Source organism: Carassius auratus, unplaced genomic scaffold, assembly GCF_003368295.1.
Source record: "Carassius auratus strain Wakin unplaced genomic scaffold, ASM336829v1 scaf_tig00022010, whole genome shotgun sequence".
Taxonomy (NCBI): Eukaryota; Metazoa; Chordata; class Actinopteri; order Cypriniformes; family Cyprinidae; genus Carassius; species Carassius auratus.
This window is the reverse complement of record NW_020525150.1, coordinates 19,581-38,254: the sequence shown is the minus strand read 5'-3', so window position 1 is coordinate 38,254 and position 18,674 is coordinate 19,581. Positions and strand designations below refer to the sequence as shown.

At 35.3% G+C, this 18,674-nt stretch overlaps 1 protein-coding gene and 1 pseudogene across 1 annotated transcript; both read left to right on the top strand.

The window, feature by feature from the left end:
* Positions 1 to 6: 6 nt before the first annotated feature.
* Positions 7 to 3,289, top strand: LOC113077230 (poly(ADP-ribose) glycohydrolase-like). The gene is made up of 3 exons (XM_026249675.1): positions 7 to 25; positions 1,367 to 1,495; positions 2,335 to 3,289. Exons 2-3 carry the CDS (start codon positions 1,381 to 1,383, stop codon positions 2,520 to 2,522), a joined length of 303 nt encoding a protein of 100 aa, XP_026105460.1. The 5' UTR covers positions 7 to 25; positions 1,367 to 1,380; the 3' UTR covers positions 2,523 to 3,289.
* A 1,959-nt stretch (positions 3,290 to 5,248) lies between these two features.
* Positions 5,249 to 15,717, top strand: LOC113077228 (2-oxoglutarate dehydrogenase-like, mitochondrial; annotated as a pseudogene).
* Positions 15,718 to 18,674: the final 2,957 nt, after the last annotated feature.

Sequence of the window (18,674 nt, the reverse complement as noted above, 5' to 3'; positions counted from 1 at the left end):
TTTGGAGGTGACACGCAACTCAAAGGTACATGCAGGTCATGGAATGGAAAGTAAAACCATCATCTGTTCCTCAGAATGTGAAACTACACAGTTTTGAAGATGGACTCTTATAGGACATTACTGTCTGAATTTTCATGCACCATTATTATAATTGACCATTATTAAGAATCTAGCAGTTAATTATTATCATTTTATGGCAGATATCTCATAAATGGCTGATAGTTAATGTCTATACTGCTATACTGTCTAATAAATAAAACCTTAATTCAGCGGTTTAAATGCTACGAATAAATGTAGGCATCACAGAATTATAATTTGGAGTATGATAAATGCTTTATGTAATCATACATAGTGAGCTGAGCATATTTCTCTCTAGATTTTTTTTATTTTTTATAATCTCTGTTTTTTTTATTGTCTTTTAGTAATCAGACAATACAGAGAAGTTTTGAAGAAGTAGTTTTTTGACCCAAGACATGTTTTTTCCACTTTGCTGGTATTGATCAGCTGACACACATTTATGTTTTCCATTAAAGTGTAACTGATTTTCCAGCCTCATCATAATTCATGGCAAGCTTGTGCCAGCTGAACGTTTTTCTGTTTTTAAGGATGGAAAACGGTTTCATGAGATGATTCCATCTTGATAGTTCATCATTGTTGAACCATGGGCCTTCAGTGTGTTTGTACATAGTTAATTTCTTATTATTGCCACACAGTAAATTCATCTTGAGGCTGAGTTTTTGAAGCCAATCCGTTTAGTTTGGCGCTGGTTTGACTGCAGATTACCCATTGTAATTGGCTGCTCTTATTTGAACAGTGTTCATTCATCAGTGGGCTATGTTCAACCTCTTTAAATATTTAAACTCTTTAGACTCAATTTGAAGCCGGGTGACTAAGATTGAGTCTCTTAATAGGGTTGTTAGACATGGATTATTTACTTTTTAAAAATAATGGGATGTGTCAGTCATTTTCTATACAGCTAGGAACATGGGCAAAACTAAAGAATCCACACTATGCCATTAGTGAAGTATTACACAAACTTTAGTCATTCGGGTTGGAATCTATCAGTATTTACTCGGGACCTTCTGAGAATATCAGCAATATGTCATATATAGAACATGCAGCGGATGATTGGCCCTTCATTTTGCTAATAGGGGTGGGAGGACGGTAATCTACACAGAATATTTCTCCTTTTGTATTCCATATTCCCATGCATTAATGACAGGAATCCATGCATAAATATATGCATGTCATTTCTGTTCAGGGATGCATCTTTAAAGAGAAATGAATGGTAAACATGAAAGGCTTTCTAAATGGTATTTATGGCGTCAGCAGGCCCAGTGAAAATGTGTTCCATTTGTCCTTCCAGCTCTGCTGCAGTTGATGGCAGCTTCTGAGGCAGGGAGAGATGTGGCCTACTTCACTTTTGGAGATGAGGAACTCATGAGGGAAGTGCATTCCATGTACAAATTTCTTCAAGACAAATTTGTCACTGTCGGTAAGGGGCTTGTTACATGTGCTTTATTTTTTGATCTGTTTCAGATTTCTGGGATTACATTTTTAAAATGGATGTTTGTCCTGTTCTTATTGGTCTGTCTTCATTTCAGGCTACGAAGCAACAAAAGTTGATTAATTTTAAAATGTAATTTATTCCTCTGATGGTAAAGCTGAATTTTCAGCAGCCATAACTCCAGTCTTCAGTGTCACATGATCCTTCAGAGATTAATCTAATAGGCTGATTTGCTGCTTTATATTTTAGTAGAAACCATGATACTTTGTTTTCCAGATTCTTTAGTGTCTTGAAGAACTTTGACAATGATGTAAAAGTCTTAACTGACATTTTTTGATCAAATTAAAGTATTCTTACAGAATAAGTGTTAATTTCTTTAAAACAAATCATCCTGACTCTAAACTTTTGAATGGTTGTGTATGTGTGTGAAAACAAAAGGGAAAAGAAAAGGAAAGATAATTAAACTAAATACCCTGGCAAGTCAAATAAATATGAGAAACCGTCCGATAAATTCACCAATTTTGAAATTACTGCAGTATTGAGCCATTTGTTTCACATTGTTAAATGATACCATTAGTGCTCTTCGGTATTGTGAAGTTTCTGCCTCAACTGACCCCACTATTTCTGTCCATTTTTCCTTTGTGACGTTTATTGAAACCTTTTTGAGAAAACACTGTCAGCCATCTATTGTACTAAAGTGGAGATGGCAGTAAACTCATGTGCAATGTGATTTATGAATGGCTCTAGACTCGTCTGACGCCATGATGCTCGCCATCCCTCAAATCTTTTTTCTCCTCTTTCTCTTTCTCTCTCACTCTGTCCCTCAGGCACTCTCTACAGCCACTTAAAGCAGTACTCTATTGTGGTGTCTAAGCATCTCCAGAGGCCTAACATCAGTCTCTATGGCTACATCTATGATAAAGTTGGAACAAATACGGACCTGGAGCCCAGTCCCAGCGACAGCGACAGCACCTTAACCACTGCGCCTTCCCCCTGTCCTGCACACTGCCATTAATACTGGTCCACAGTTAACTCAACCTGTCCAAATGTCTCAGCACTTTCTTTTCCTTTAGAAATACTTTTTGGGTGATTGTCTAGAGAGCACATTATGCCTTCTTTTCTTTTCTACAAGTGAGTAAGTTTCAAGTCACAATGAATAAGGGGACGGAAAGTATAGCAATAGACTGTAAATCCTTATTTCTGGTGAACATAATCTAGGTTTAATCCCGGGATAGTTTTTCCTGTAATGTCAGACAAGCTTCCCTGGGATCAAGCTTACTGCATGATCTTGTGGCATTAAATGATCCACTTGGGTGACCAAGGTTTAGTCTTTTTCTTTTTTTTCCAGGAACTAACTTATTTACTGATTTACAATAAAGTGTGTAGAGATAATTAACAAAATATGCATGAAAACCTCTAACTACACAGTAAATTCCCCTGTGACACTTTATTATGAAATATATTGCACAAGACTTTTCCTTTGTTTTTTTCTTTCTCAAATATGAGAAGGTTTGATAATGAAAAAAATGTATTACCTGTTGAAAAACAACTTGTATAATCACACTAATGTAATTGCTGCAAATCAGATGGTGGGAAAATATATGTAGTCTCTGCATGGCATTTTTAGCGATTTATTATGCTCAAGGTTTTTTACCGTACCATTCATTGTTTTGATTAAAGGCACCTTCAAGAAACGGGGTTGATATTTAAAGGTAGTGAATACTTTCATATGTTTTGCTCTTTATTTTATTATGATTTGATAAATAAAATTGTTGATTCAGACACTTGTCAGCTGTTTTTTTCAACACGTGGATACAAACCTCAGTTTTTAACAGCTGTAGATGCACTGTATTTAAAAACTTTCTTCTTTCTTTCTTATTCTGCAAATGTAATAGGGCAGCTTCTTTTCCAGTATTTAACTCTTGATGCTGACAATATACAAGTTTATGACTTAAACATGCTAATGCTTTCACTCAAGTACACACATAGATCAGTTTAGCGCTAGTACAGTGCTTATGATTTATGAAATATATTAAATTACATATTCGTCAATGTCATCTATTCAAGTCATCATAATGAAAAATGATCCTTACATTTTTTGCCATACTACATTATTGTAAGTTTTAAGATGTATCTTTCTGATGTTTCTTTTACATTTATTTTTAAGTCACATTTCAGTTGAACTAAACATTTTCTTTTCTTTTGAAATGTCATGTAAACACTTAAACACTCACAATAGACCTAGATTGTGGCTTGGTTTAATGGGAGCCTTAAACTGTAGTTCTAGTTTGACCCAACTGACCTCTTTTGATCACCTTTTGTTATGACTGTTCCCAAATCAACTCGAATGCTTTTGAAGGATTTCATCAGTTCAACCCAAAGCACAAGTGCAACTTGGCAACCAAAAGATGGAGCCTTATAAGCACACTATTGTTTTATGATGAACAGATGCAGTATCCCCTTGTTTCTCAAATACTGGGGTCAATAAAGGGCCAGACTTTAACAGAAATTTAAATGTCAATGAAACTAGTTATGAGGCTTTACTTTCTTGTCAACATTTGTTTCATGAAGAATGAAATTGTGGGTGTGGAAGTACCAAATTATATTTCCTTTTTTTTTTTTTTTAATGATTGTTCAGCTCCGTCTGTTTCAAGAGATGATGTCAGAGAGCACCAAAATGGCATTTTCACTTATAATTGCATGACCTTACTTGTGCTTGGTTACAAGACACTTTTTGCTCTGACAGTCCTCCAATTTGGAGTTTCCATTATAGCACTGATCAAGAACAGAGAGGGGTAAATGTTTTATTATTATGACATGTATAACAGCACCACAATATGAACTTTGTACTATTCTGCTGTTACACAACACCTTTTGTGGTGTTGCAAGAGTGCTGCTCTATATAGTGCAATTATGCTGACTAACACTAACATTAATATCTCTGTTGAAGAGTCAGAATTGCTAGTATAACTTTCCACACATAAAAAGGTCACACATGATGCTTTGATCCTGAATGTCATGCAGTTGACATTCTCTTAATGCTGTATTTTTATCCTGGCTGTTTTACTTGTGAAACGACCATGATAGCAGCACAGTGATGAATGATGACAATGCTGTATTTTACTGGTTGTTGGCCACTAAGAATGATGAAACAAGTTTTGAGGTACTGAGGGGGAGGGAAGGCAATTAGCTCAGACTGTAAAATCCACCAATAAAGACCATCAATCTAGATGACTGAAACCACATGGTCAAGCAAATTCTGCACAATGCCTCAGAAAATTAGGAAAGCATAATTGTCTAATGTGATTAAGAATCAGAGGTTACTGAAAATGTCAATGTTTTCATTAAGCCCTGACACAACTTAATTTGAAGTCGTTTTTATAAATATTGAATTGAATTTTAAACACAATGGTTGCCGGTGTTTATTTCTTGTTTGCTAATTATTGTTTAACCTTTATTAAATTGAAAAGTTCATTAAAAAGCATAGTAGGAAGTGGAAGAGCCAAGCGTTTTACAGTGTCCATGTTCAGGATAAATTTGGTGAGTTAATAGTTTTGGTTTATATTATAATAAAAATTTATAAAATATGTGTGTGTGTGTGTGTGGTGTGTGTGTATATATATATATATATATATATATATATATATATATATATATATATATATATATATATACACATACATATTTTTTTTCCAGTTAAAGTTTACTTTATTTTAATTAACAAAAATTGTTTTTTTTTTATTTTTATGGTTTTAGTTTGTATAAATATCTCCTTTTGAGTTCCGCAGACATATGGAATTGAAATAACATTATAGAGAGATAGTAAAAAATGTTTTTAACAACAGATGACCAGGAAGCTTTTTGTTTTAAACTAACAAATAACAAAATTTGACCTTTGAAATATGCTCTTGTTATATTTGCCACAGTCTTGGGATGCATATTTTCGCAACGCCCAAGCCAGCAGTTCAGAGGAGACTAGAGAGAAGCATCTGTCTTCACTGCTCCGGGGCGAGGCATTTCAGACACCTGCCATGTCAGAGAAGGTGGTGGAGGATCATTAGGCAGTTCACACTCTTATCAGAGCCTATCAGGTAAGTGAGGAGGTTTTTTTTTTTGTCTTAGTTGAAAGAATCTGTTACACAATCATTTATTTTGATAAAATAATATTCTCGAACATTTGTGCTGGACTGCAAAAAATTTAAGACAGGCCTGTACATCCATACATTTTATAGTGTCCCTGTGTATTTATGCAAAATACGTGATTAATTCTAACCCAATTAGACTACCTTTTTCCCTTTTGAAAATGAAAATATCAAAGAGAATGCTTGAATCAAAACAGGTGGTAACATTTTCCCTGCTTCCTCTAATTAATTAGCGAAGTATCGTAGGGATTTATTAAATTCTGTCTTTTGGCGAAGCCAGCATTTTTCTTCCATCTCCTGTTAGGGTTGTATGTTAAACTTATTGTGAATCCTTGTGAGATTTGTTAGTCATGTGTCACTGATTCACATTTGTGTCAGAGATCCCCTAGTTGAGGATATGCACTTCCTTGCATCTCTTGCTTTTGGTTCTTGTTTTTCTTTGGTTATGGAGATGGCAAGTAACGTGCATTTTGCTCACTTTAGGTATGTGGTCACCATGTGGCCAGGCTGGACCCACTTGGCATCCTCGCTGCCAATCTGTATTCCTTCATTCCCTTAGATTTAATCACGTCAACTGACAAGCTTGGTGAGATATCCATTTAGCATATTGCATATTTAACTTCATGGTTCTTATACATATTCACTTCCTTTCAGTGTCCTACTTTATGAAGGATCTTTGTTCTGAAAACATAGAGTAAATTCTGATTAGTTTCCATGCTTGGGGCTCAAAACAAGTGTTTTTGTTATTATTGTCTGTTAGCCTCACCCTCAGCACCATTCAGTAATGCAGCAGCAGAGTAATACACTGCTAAATACATTTTTATGTCATATTTTGTCTAGTCATTAAGAATGCAAATCATACATACATTGACATTATCATCTTCTATGATAAGCATTCCTGTATTACAATGTATTTAATAAAGTTCAGACCTGTCCAGATAATGAAATAAAGGGGTTGGGGGGAAAGAAATTAAATTGTTGAAAAGACAAATTCATGAAGAACATTGATAATCTTTTATTATTAAATCTTAGAAGAAAAAAAAAAGAAAAAATATATACATACATATATATATATATATATATATATATATATATATATATATATATATATATATATATATATATATATATATATATATATATATATATATATATTTCAGAATCTTTCTGTAAAGTTGATTTGCAATGATTTGTAACATGAAAAGTGCTATACAAATAAACTTGAATTGAATTTTGTAAAATGTTTACAAAATTTTACAAAACTGCTCTGTTGCTTATTGATATTCAGAAAAAATGGGGGAAAGGCATGTATTTTAACCAACATGGAGAAACATACAGGAAACAATTTTTTTTAATTGCATACATGTGACAAGATCATTCATTTTCTTGAAATGTTGTATATGGCTTTAAGTAAATATTAATTCAGGTTGAACAATTATGTCATGGTGTGACTCTTGATATTTATTATATTTAATAAACTGACCTTAAAAACTCATGTTATTTGTAATCAAATATTTTACATTGAATTTTTTACATTTAAATAGAATTATTATATTATATATATATTTTTCAAAATCAAATGAAACCTATATGAATACAAACAATATATTTCTAAGAATGTTTTAAAACAGATTATGATAATGATTATTATTATTCTTTCCTTCGTCAAGGACACTCTAATGTCATTGAGTCACAGATTTCAGGCTTCCAAAAATATACAACAAAAATGTTTTATAAAAATCTTTATTTCTGTGGTTTATTTTGCCTAATGTCAGCGTTACAGTTTTGTCTTGCATTACAAGCCAGCGCAAGCTACCGGAGCTGTGTCTAATGTAATTGGCGACTGACCTTGCCAACCCCAGCCACTGTGTTTATACGTCACTGTAGCAACATAGCTGCACCCATCCACTGCATACATCTCCTTTTTAATTATGAAAGGAAAATTAGATTGTTGGAGCCAAAAAAACAAAAAAACACTTTTATTGTAAAGTGTGGATTTACAGTTATTAGGCCATTCATCAAATTACAAATTGTGAATTCTTTGCGCATAAAACCCAATGCATGCTATTTCTAAGATGTTCCTGTGTGTAATCTTTTAGATCGGTCTTTTCATTTTAGCTCAGGGCTTCCGAAGACCATTGGAAGTTGCTTCCCTAATTTCATAATCAGAGCTAAAAGCACTTCATATTATATGAGGATCAAGATTATTGTAATGAAGTTTAGTAACACTGCTTGTACCAGAGCTTACGTTTTGGTTATTTGGTGACTCATAGTGCTCGATTAATGGAAAAGGGGGAGAGAGAGCACGTACAGTGTGTGTCTGCTTTTAGGTTCTATAGCTGTGTAAGTGGTCAGCAAACAATTTCTCAATCGGCCATTACAGATTCCCCATCTGTGACAGGAACTGGAAGGGAGAGGTATGCCCCAGACTCAGTTGCAAGCACAGGTTAATGTTATCTGAGATAAAGGCCCATAAATCTTCCCCTTTGCTCCTGTCGGGTCCTATTGCCTTTAGTGTCGCCAGAGTGGAAGGATGTAGGACGTACTCTTACAACAGATTGAAAAGGAGAGAGTAATAGCCGGTGAAGACCTCTCAAAACATACCTCTTTTACCTGAGTACACTCTCATTATGTCAGTGAGATCAGGTTTTGTCAGGTTTTTTCCTATAGCCTCTGCGCAGCTAATGAGAGCATGTATTAGACCAGAGGCTCACAAATTTCACTTTATCTGTACTGTGGCTTTAATTACATTTGCACCTGTCTCCTCTTGTGTGTGCTCCTCTCTTGAGGAGACACAGTCTTGCTGATAGAGCCCAGTGTTATTTACAGGAAGCATTTACGAACTACTATGATTGCTTGGTTTTAAGGGGAAGTCGTGACCTAATGGTTAGAGAGTCGGACTCCCAATCGAAAGGTTGTGAGTTTGAGTCCCGGGCCGGCAGGAATTGTGGGTGGGGGGAGTGCATGAACAGTTCTCTCTCCACCTTCAATACCATGACTTAGGTACCCTTGAGCAAGGCATCGAACCCCCAACTGCTCCCCAGGCGCCGCAGCATAAAATGGCTGCCCACTGCTCCGGGTGTGTGTTCACAGTGTGTGTGTGTTCACTGCTCTGTGTGTGTGCATTTAGCACGAATTCTGAGTATGGGTCACCAGTGTGTGTGAATGTGAATGTGTGAATGCTGAATGTCACGTCACTTTCTTTCACCGTTTGGGGGTGTAACTAACCATGAAATTGGTAATGATATTTGTTAGGATTTACATATCAGGGCTCCAGGCTGTGGCTTAATGGTTGGAAATGTGTCAAAATCTAAAAATGTGCCACATTAATTTAAAATCACTTTTGTGCAGAGATCATCTCATCATCTTAAAATTGGTCGTGAAGCAGCCGTGCTTTAATATGCTTCTCCTCTTGAATCTTTAGGGTTGTACAGCTTGGAAGAATCTGATGGATAAATCATTTAAGTTGCCACTAACCACATTTATTGGGGGAAATTAAAGCGCACTCCCACTGAGAGTAATCATACACAGACTTGAGTTGGGTAGAAGCTGGATTGTGACATCACCCAGTATTTGAGTAGAAACTCTCTCTCCTAATTTCTCATTAGCTGGTTTTGTGCTTTGATTGATTCAGATATGACATATGACAAGCTCATTGCTTATAATGTTTAATTATACTTCAAAAAGGAATGTGTTAATGGATGAATGAAAGGGTGAATAGAATTTACTTGGAAGGTTCCAGACATCATACTGGAGTGGATGTTCATTAACAATATGAAGCAGTGCCAATGGATTCAACAGAAGTTTGAAACTCCAGGAATCATGGCATTTTCTGAAAGAGTAGGGGACTTTGCTGGCCAGACTGATTCGCTCAACACAATGCATATCTTTAAAATAAAGTACTGGATCTGTGTTCTTGCCTTGTCTTTGCAATAGAGAATTATTTTTCCATTTTTATATCTATTTTAATATTGGAATCAGAACTGCATTTTATTTCTTCTTTTTAATTAAGCAAAGTAAAACTGACAATGAATTTTGTTTACTTGATTCAGGTTCTACCGTATGCTTGAGGACTTTCTTGCTCGCAAATGGTCTTCAGAGAAACGCTTTGGTTTGGAAGACTGTGAGGTTCTCATCCCTGCCCTGAAAATGATCATCCAGTGAAGCTGGTATAGAGAGTGTAATTATGGGAATGTCTCACAGGTACCCCTAAAAGCTGCTCACTTCAATCTGACTCTGCTCTTATGAATACCCTCCAGCAATAATGACACAACGTCTGATTCACACAGAGGCCGACTGAACGTCCTGGCCAATTTAGTTCACAAAGACTTGTATCAGATATTCTGTTAGTTCGATCCCAAACTTGAGGCTGCAGATGAGGTAATACAATTTCAAGATTATTTTCCTTTTATTTTCATTCTGTTATTGCACTTCTGATGTACATTTCACACTTTAATTTTCTTCAGGGTTCAGGAGATGTGAAATATCACTTTGGGATGTACCATGAACGGATAAAAAGGAAAAATTTTTTGGTCAGGGAGTTGTCTATGAAACCTTCCATCTCAGTGAACTGACTTCATATACCACTAACTTTACCATCCACGTTGTGGTCAATAATCAGGTTACCATCAAACAAAAGATTTTCCTATAAAAAAAATCTGCCTTGTTAAAACATTTGTCCTTTTATTATGTTGTAGATTGATGAGTGTTATCTGATGTTGCCAGACTGAATTCACCACAGATCCCCGAATGACATATTCCTCTCCCTACCCAACGGATGCGACTCACGTAGTCAATGCACCCATCTTCCATGTCAATGCTGATGACCCAGAGACTGTGATGTATGTTTGTAAGGCTGCTGCAGAATGGAGAAACACTTTCAACAAGGATGTGGTGATAGACCTGGTAAATACTGTGAAGACACATCCTACTTATCAATGAAAATATCACTGAATGTTACAATTAATCACTTACTGGTAAGAACTGATCGATTACACAACTAAAGATCCATTAACCTGGTTCAAGTATCACAACACTTATATGTCAACCAGTGGTCTGTGAAGGTACTGCAGGGACTCTATGGACAGATATTTAAAATCTTTGCCTATGTTTTTGTGATTTCAGCAATCACTTATATTTTAGAAAATATTCCAGGTTACTCAATAAATTTATACTTTTGCAGTTGAATTGTTTCAAAGCAAAGCTAAAACATGATCAATGGTTGTGCATCCCTGAACAATATATATAGTACAGATGTTTTGTTTGTTAATGTATCAGTGGTTCTGAATGAATTTGTTGAGTGTGTTTTGTTTTATTTTGTTTAGTTTTTTTTGGGGGGGTTGATGATTCTCTTATCGCCACCTGGTATAATAATGTAACCATGAAAAAATGCTTACTGTAGTGTCCTCACTATTAAAGGCCTATTCCCACCAATAACAAACTATGTTACACTTATAACATACCTTTTATTCTAAGTGCTCACTTTCAAATGTATTGCCTGTCAATGTAATTATCATTTATCAGCTAGGAAAAATAGCTCTGAATTTGATTCCAGTTTCCAGATGTTATTCTGCTATTGAAAATGATAGATATTGCTGTGATGTGAACTCTTAAATTCTCTTATAGTTTAATACAGTAGATTTTTAAATCTTTACTGTTAAGATAGACCTAGTTAAATTGGGCATGTATATTTAATCATTCGTGAATGCTTTTAGGTACAGTATAGCCTTGTTCTATGTGTTGATCACTTCAAGAGTGTAATTTAGGTTTTGCATTTATGATCACATGATCCTGAGTGGCACACCATCACAACTTATTTTCATTTATTTGAATACTTCCATCTACCATCCATTTGTATTGAGGGTGGAAGAGAGCACTGTTCATTCACTCCCCCGACCTACAACTCCTGTCAGCATTGAGACTTGAACCTGTGGGTTCAAGTCCCTCTAGGCAATAATGTTTATCATCCAAAATAAATTGTTTGGTTGATTAATTATACTAGTTTGGGTATTAATACACATATAGTGACGTTGTTGGTATATTTTATAGGTTTGCTATCAGTGGTTTGGACATAATGAGATGAAAAAGCTCATGTTTATTTAACCCCTCAAGTACAAGCAGATCCACAAACAGGAACATGTGCTGAAAAAGCTTATCTCTGAGGGAGTTGTAACACTGCAAGAGTTTGAGGTTTGTGTCTCACTCTATGAAAATCTCATTACTGTGTCATTATGTAATGTGAAAATGTCCACCTGCTGTTGTTCCTCCCACAGGTCATCATAATTGACCTTTTTAACTCATCTGAAGCATCTTTTCCACAGCTGTTGTTTCCTGTCCTGTTAGGGAGTGATGGGTTTCCTGTGCCATTTGTATATTGTTTCCTAACAATTGATGTAGGCTGTGTTAAGATGCTCAGCCAGTGTCTTTTCGTTCTGACATGTTCCATACTTCACCTGCTGACCCAGGCTCAGAGCTAGCCACCCCTCCCCTCCCCTCCCAACCACCCTCAGATCTGTGTCACCGTAAAAACCACAATCGTAGGACCAAACCATCCCTCCAGTGTGGATAGCTGTCACCTTGTCTCACCCAGCGAAGGCTCGTTTTATTTACAACTGCATCCCTGTCACTCTTCACTCGCTGACATAGCTCAGGGGACTTCACTTATAGAATAAATTGTGACTGGAATCTTGCTGTTTTCTCTACGCTGTAGCACAGGTGCCATGAATCATTAATTCATAATTCATCACAAATGTGTCACGTGTCTGGGTTTTTGATTAATATAGTGGATGGCGGGCTAGCACTGTGAATTGTTTTCAGGAGGAGGTTGCTAAATATGACAAGTTCTGTGAGGAGGCATATACCAGCTCAAAAGAAGAGAAGATCCTACACATCCGCCACTGGCTCAACTCTCCGTGTTACCAGGTACATACTGAAGACTTTAGAGATGCTAGGTGTTTCAGTGAAAATATAAGATCAGCTTTTCTTGAACTTTTTGACTCCAAATTCTCCCATTGTCACCTTTATCGTGTCACCTTTATTTTTATATAACTGTGCTGAAGACAGAAGGGTGGTAATTCAGCTCAAGTAGTAACAGTTGTCAATGTTGCAAAAATCATGAATTTTGAACCAAGTCGAGTCAGCTTTATTGCAGGAAATAATATTGTCATTATTCAGCTTATTTCAGTTGAAGTTTTGTTCTTATTTTGTTCTCATCCATAACAATATTTGAAGGTCCCCTAGTCCTAGTTTTGTTTTCAAAACCTTAACTTCTAATTAGATTTTTTATGTATGGGCACTCCTAGTTACTGTAAATAAAAAAAGTCACAAAAATGGTTATGATTTAAAAAAAAATCTTTACATTTTCAGTGCGATTAGTGATTTATTGGATAAAGATCAAGTACAAATCTTTTACACACAATTTCTGTTTAGTAAAATATTTTTTATATTTAAAAAAAAAAATATATATATTCTTTATAAAATTCCCATGGCATTTTGAGATGAATTTATACAGTAAGACATATCCAGGTTTAGAGATCACATTTTAATGCTTGTCTTATTTTAAATAATTTTAAGTCTTTTTTAGACTCCCTTTAAAGTTTCCTTATGCCCAATGGTTTAGAGCATTACTGGTTTAGATCCTATTGGTGGTGATATGTGCTCTGTGTTTAAGATTTCCTCAAACCAGATGGAGAACCAAAGAGCATGAGCTGCCCTCCAACTGAACTAAACGAAGAGGTGCTCATGCACATTGGGGAGGTAGCCAGTTCAATCCCTCTAAAGGATTTTGCCATTCATAGTGGTGAGTTTTGGGTATTTAAGCAATAAATTCAGATTTATCTCTTTGTGTCAGTGTTGAAACTACAATATATATCCCAAATTATACAAGTATTCCTAAACTTGGGATGTTGTAGCCCATGTGGGCAAAAAAAATCTAGTCTTGGTAACTGAAAGCTTGCTGGTTCAAAAACTGGAGAAGCTTAATCCCTGAACTATCACAATTGTATCATTGTGCCTGTTAACATGAAATGTTAACAGAATTTTCATTTTTACTTGAACTATCACATTAGTTATTGCTGTGGAGTCCCAGAGGCTGTTCCCAGCAGTCCGTTCATCAACTAGATCTTATGTACTGTTAAGCTTTAAGCACTAGAGACAAAACACTGGAAACTGACACCAAAGCATTGCAGGATGATGGTGGTAATGGTGTGGAACATCAGCAAAGCCCTGATAGATGATCCTTAGACTTTTGATATAGGAATGTTTCATTTTTGACATCACAGGTCATGATTTTCTTTCACTGAGCAGTGGACGCAGGGGACCTGTAGTGGATTGATTGAGTTGTACTCTTGGGCCATTGCACTTAAAGAACCGACTCCAATTTGGCTGCCTTAAATTCTGCTAAATCACCCTAACCACCATAGCCCTCCAGCTAAACTCTGTTTATTGCCTGCCTCTAAGCACAACTACCTCAAAGCATCAAATCAACCCACCGGCAAACGTATTTCTCTGACCCAGGCCAGTGCTTTATTCAAATGGTATACTGCGTATAAAAATCCAGGTTCTCTGGGGCTTGATTCCTATAAGCATGAACTGTATAATGCATATTAACACATATGGAATAGACATATTACATATGGTAACTTTTAGATTTAAAAATAATATGATAATGATACCTAATATGATATACAGTAAAGAAGAAGAAAAAAAATCAAGCATATTTATGGTTTTCCAAGAAACACTCTTATTTTTTGATTAGTCCCAGATAAATAATATTTGTTTTCCATAAAGCCAAAGAATAAAGAAATTAAAATGAATATGTCTAGTATTTGAAATAAAGTAAAAAGTATAGCATTTTCCTACTGAATATCTCAATTAACTTTATAAATGTAATTTTTTTTTTTCTGTCTAAATAAAAAAACAGTAACATTATTGATGTTGGTTTGATAAACCTTTTATACTTTTATGCTTTTTTTCCCCGTTTCCCATAGTCTTCTAATGAAAACTTCTACTATCTTGGTTATATATCAAACAGGGCTTTGTCAAGCCAACATCAAAATCTGTCTTGACCCAACTACACTTTAAAAATAAATAAATTGCATTTCTTTTCAAATTGTCGAACAACAAAATATACAAGTTTGTGATTTTCTATATGTTCTGCATCTGTGTTATTTCAGATTTTTCACGTATCCTTCGAGGCAGAGCGGATATGGTTGTGAAACACACGGTGGACTGGGCCTTGGCCTTAGCAGAATACATGGCCTTCGGCTCTTTGCAGAAGGATTGTATTCATGTGAGACTCAGTGGACAAGATGTGTAAAGAGGAATATTTAGGTATGAAAGTCAGTCCATTTCATAAAAACTACTGTAGGTACAAAAACTGGTGGTTCAGCACATGTAGTCATGGCAGAACATAGGTTGTTGTCATTTGTTTTCCAAACAGTTTGATTTCATATATTGGGCCACTTTTAATTCCTAAACTGACTAGATTTCTGTAACTAAAAATAACCAAGTATATATTCTCTACCTTATGGCTCCATTAAAACTAAAATGTCAACACATTGATAAATGACGTCAGCTTGTCACACGCACACAGGATCCTCAGAGATACCCACATGGTGCCGTCACGGTACTGCTTCTGAAGGAAACCCATTTTATGTCACCCACAGCAGTACAGACACATACTCTCACGTCTGTTCATTACTGTCATGAGCAAGGCATGTTTGAAATAGTACACACATGAATGAAACTGAGACATCAGCACAGCTGGCAATATTTACGGTTTCACATTACAGTTTTTGACTCTAGATTTTCATTTCAGTGGGCTACACTGGATGATTTTATGCTTTGCTTAAAATATAATGAAGGTAAAATGCGAGTGAAAAGACATCAGCAAGGTAGCTTCTGTGTGATATGAGCCTTTTTTATCAAAGTTTTTTTATCAAATGTCTGCTGGTGCATATATTCGGTGCTATCTTTTCTTCGCATATAAAGGCTTTGGGAGTGAACATATTGGTGTGCTCCAGTCTGCTGGTTCTGCTTGTTACTCAGGGAGTTAATGGCTATGAGTAAGTGATTCAGTCTACTGTGCTTGGGTATGCACTGAATACTGTGCTCTGGTCCCTTGATTGATGAAACTAACACCCAGCTGATGCACTGTAGAAACTGTTTAATCCCCAGATTCTCTGTTTCCATAGCTAACCCATAGAGACAGGATACTTTAGCTTAACGAGATACTTTTGATTTACATTTGTGATTAAATGAGCATACCAAACAGACCCCAATTAGCCTGAACACATTCCTTGTGGTCACATTCTCCTTTTCAACATATCTATAAGAGGAGCCCATATTTTTCAAATGTGATTAGCCCAGCTTGTTGAGAAATATATGTAGTTAACTGTATTTAGGATAAATGTTATATAATGTCAGTTTACTCATTGTGAGTCGGGACAGTCAGCGCTGGACATCATTAATGTGATATATTAAAGGACTTTAAAGATCTAATCTAAGATGTCAAATCGCACTGGGTCTGATGGCTTGCTTGAACATAACATTAAAGTAAGCCAGCAAAACACATCACGTCTCCTGTCTAAAATCCATGATCTCTCACACTGATAGGACATAGAGAGATAGAGTGCCTCTGACATTGCAGCTTAAGAAAAGATTCCTTAAAAAAAAATCCTTAAGTTGTTTTTTTATATTTACACACACACACACACACACACACACACACACACACACACATATATATATATATATATGTATATATATATATATATATATATTAGGGCTGGTAAGCGATTAAAATTTTTTAATCTAATTAATTACATGATGTGGTGATTAATTAATCAAATTAAATGCACATCAAATTTGGAGACATTACTCACAAAAGTCATTGTTGTGTAAAGCATCAGGCATTACAAAAATTAGGTTCAGCAAGAAATATTTTCAATTCTTCAATTGCACACTTAAGTGCGGTGGCGTACGCTGCATATAATTTCACTAAAGCGTAAAAAAAACTAAGAGCATGCAGCGTGCAAAATAAAAGTATAGTACCAATAAATCACATAACTGGTACTTCGTGTGTTTGCTGGGAAGGATTTGCATGAGGGTCTGATATATATTTTTTAATTATATATATATATATATAAATATATATATATATATATATCATAAAGTTATGTCATAAAGTGGGTCGCAGCTTGATGACCATGGGAAAATGTGGGTCCCATGGTCAAACAAGTTGAGAATCATTGTATATCAATGCAAATGTTATTTTTAGAGTTATGTATATCATAACAGTCCTATTGACCACTGAATCTTATTCCCTGAAGAGATAAAATGCAGGGTAAACTCTCTTTCAGTCCTTGTCTCAAAAGGCAGAATAGCTGTACTAAGATCAATAATGATGACTCAAGTTTGATCTGAGCACATAAATGAGGGTATAATTCTTTAGCTTAGTGTGGCATTTGATAGACCTACACTTGTTAGTTTTGGTGTGTTTGCACTAATGAGCAGGGCCCGGAGCACTCGTCAGCATGGCCTGAGAGCTTCCAGCAGATGAGCAAGGATGACCCTGATTGCTAAGTGGCCCTTCTTACCATTCCTCATGCTGAATGGCTACAGGTAGATTGAAATGTACACACTTCACTGATTGCCAATTAGTTTGATGCTTAATATAGTTATTGTTAAAACTGCTTTCCTTTTTAGTTTAGCAGTATGTCAGTTACAGTAGCAGGGCATCATGGGTAAAGAAGTGACAAGAAGGGTACTAATTATAATCCTGATCAGTATTTACAAAACGCAATCGTTAAACAGGTTATTGACAAAAACAATCAGAAGTTAAATAAATTCATGAATGTTCTCTTTATGCAACGGAAGTCTTTTGTGAAAATATAAAAATCTAATCTTTGTGTTATCATGGACTCATGGACTTATATAATAATGAATGAATCATTAAATATTTGAAAATCTATTGATACATAATGTATATATTCGTTTTTTTTTTAAGGAAGAAAGTTTTTACTTTGACACATAATGAGTTTTTCTAACTTGATATTTTTAATGAGCTGTGGTTTATTTATCTCATTTAAGGAATTCACTGGAGACTTTGAGGTCCAGCAGCTCTATGAGTGTAATTGGTTCATGGTCAGTTGTTCAACACCTGCCAACTACTTCCATGTGCTTAGAAAGTTAATTTGATTACCATTTGGAAAGCCAGTGAGACTAAACTTTTCTTTCAGCCTAATCTTTTTAATGAATGTTGTATGTGTGTGTGTGTGTGTGTGTGTGTATATATATATATATATATATATATATATATATATATATATATATATATATATATATATATATATATATATACATACATGTATACACACACACACACACACACAAACCCACACACAGACACAAATGTACAAATTGAGAGAAATTATACAAAGAGAAATGTTATATTTAGACTTAAGTTAAATGTCACAGCTGCTGTGATGGTAGTTTTATGAACTTTATTAACTTAAGTTTTAACTTAGATTTTATGGGAAAGTTTGACATATATCCCAGCACTCATTTGCTTCTCTGCCACTGCAATTGTTTAAAGTGATTCCCTGTTGTGGAGGTTTGTGGAGCATGAGAAAATCTCTTTCTGAGCAAATTATACTGTGAGCATCTGGGGATGACATTGTTTGTTTTCTTAATTTACTGTTTTGGTTGGTTTCACAGCTGTGTTTTTATTACTATTTTCTTAGATTGGTGTTTTAAAGTGCCTAAATGCAACTAGAAATCAAAAACAGTTTATTTGACTGAACACATTTTCATATTCTTATTCAGCTGATAATTTTCACACCAAAGTCTTTACTGAGGCTGGCCGAGGCATGCTCCAGTTTCGAGGAGATGATCACAGGTACAAAATTCTGGAAGACTTTAGAATTATGTGTATCCTGCTTTTGGGGATAGAATGTGGCCATATCTAATCTATGTTGCAGGGACAAAATTCCTAAGAATAATTCCAGATGAGTGTCATCCATCCA

Excerpts from the sequence above, each read along its gene's own strand:
- LOC113077230 (XM_026249675.1), top strand. The coding sequence starts at position 1,381 with ATGGCAGCTTCTGAGGCAGGGAGAGATGTGGCCTACTTCACTTTTGGA. Across the intron at positions 1,496-2,334 it reads AGACAAATTTGTCACTGTCG|GCACTCTCTACAGCCACTTA; the intron begins GTAAGGGGCTTG and ends TCTGTCCCTCAG.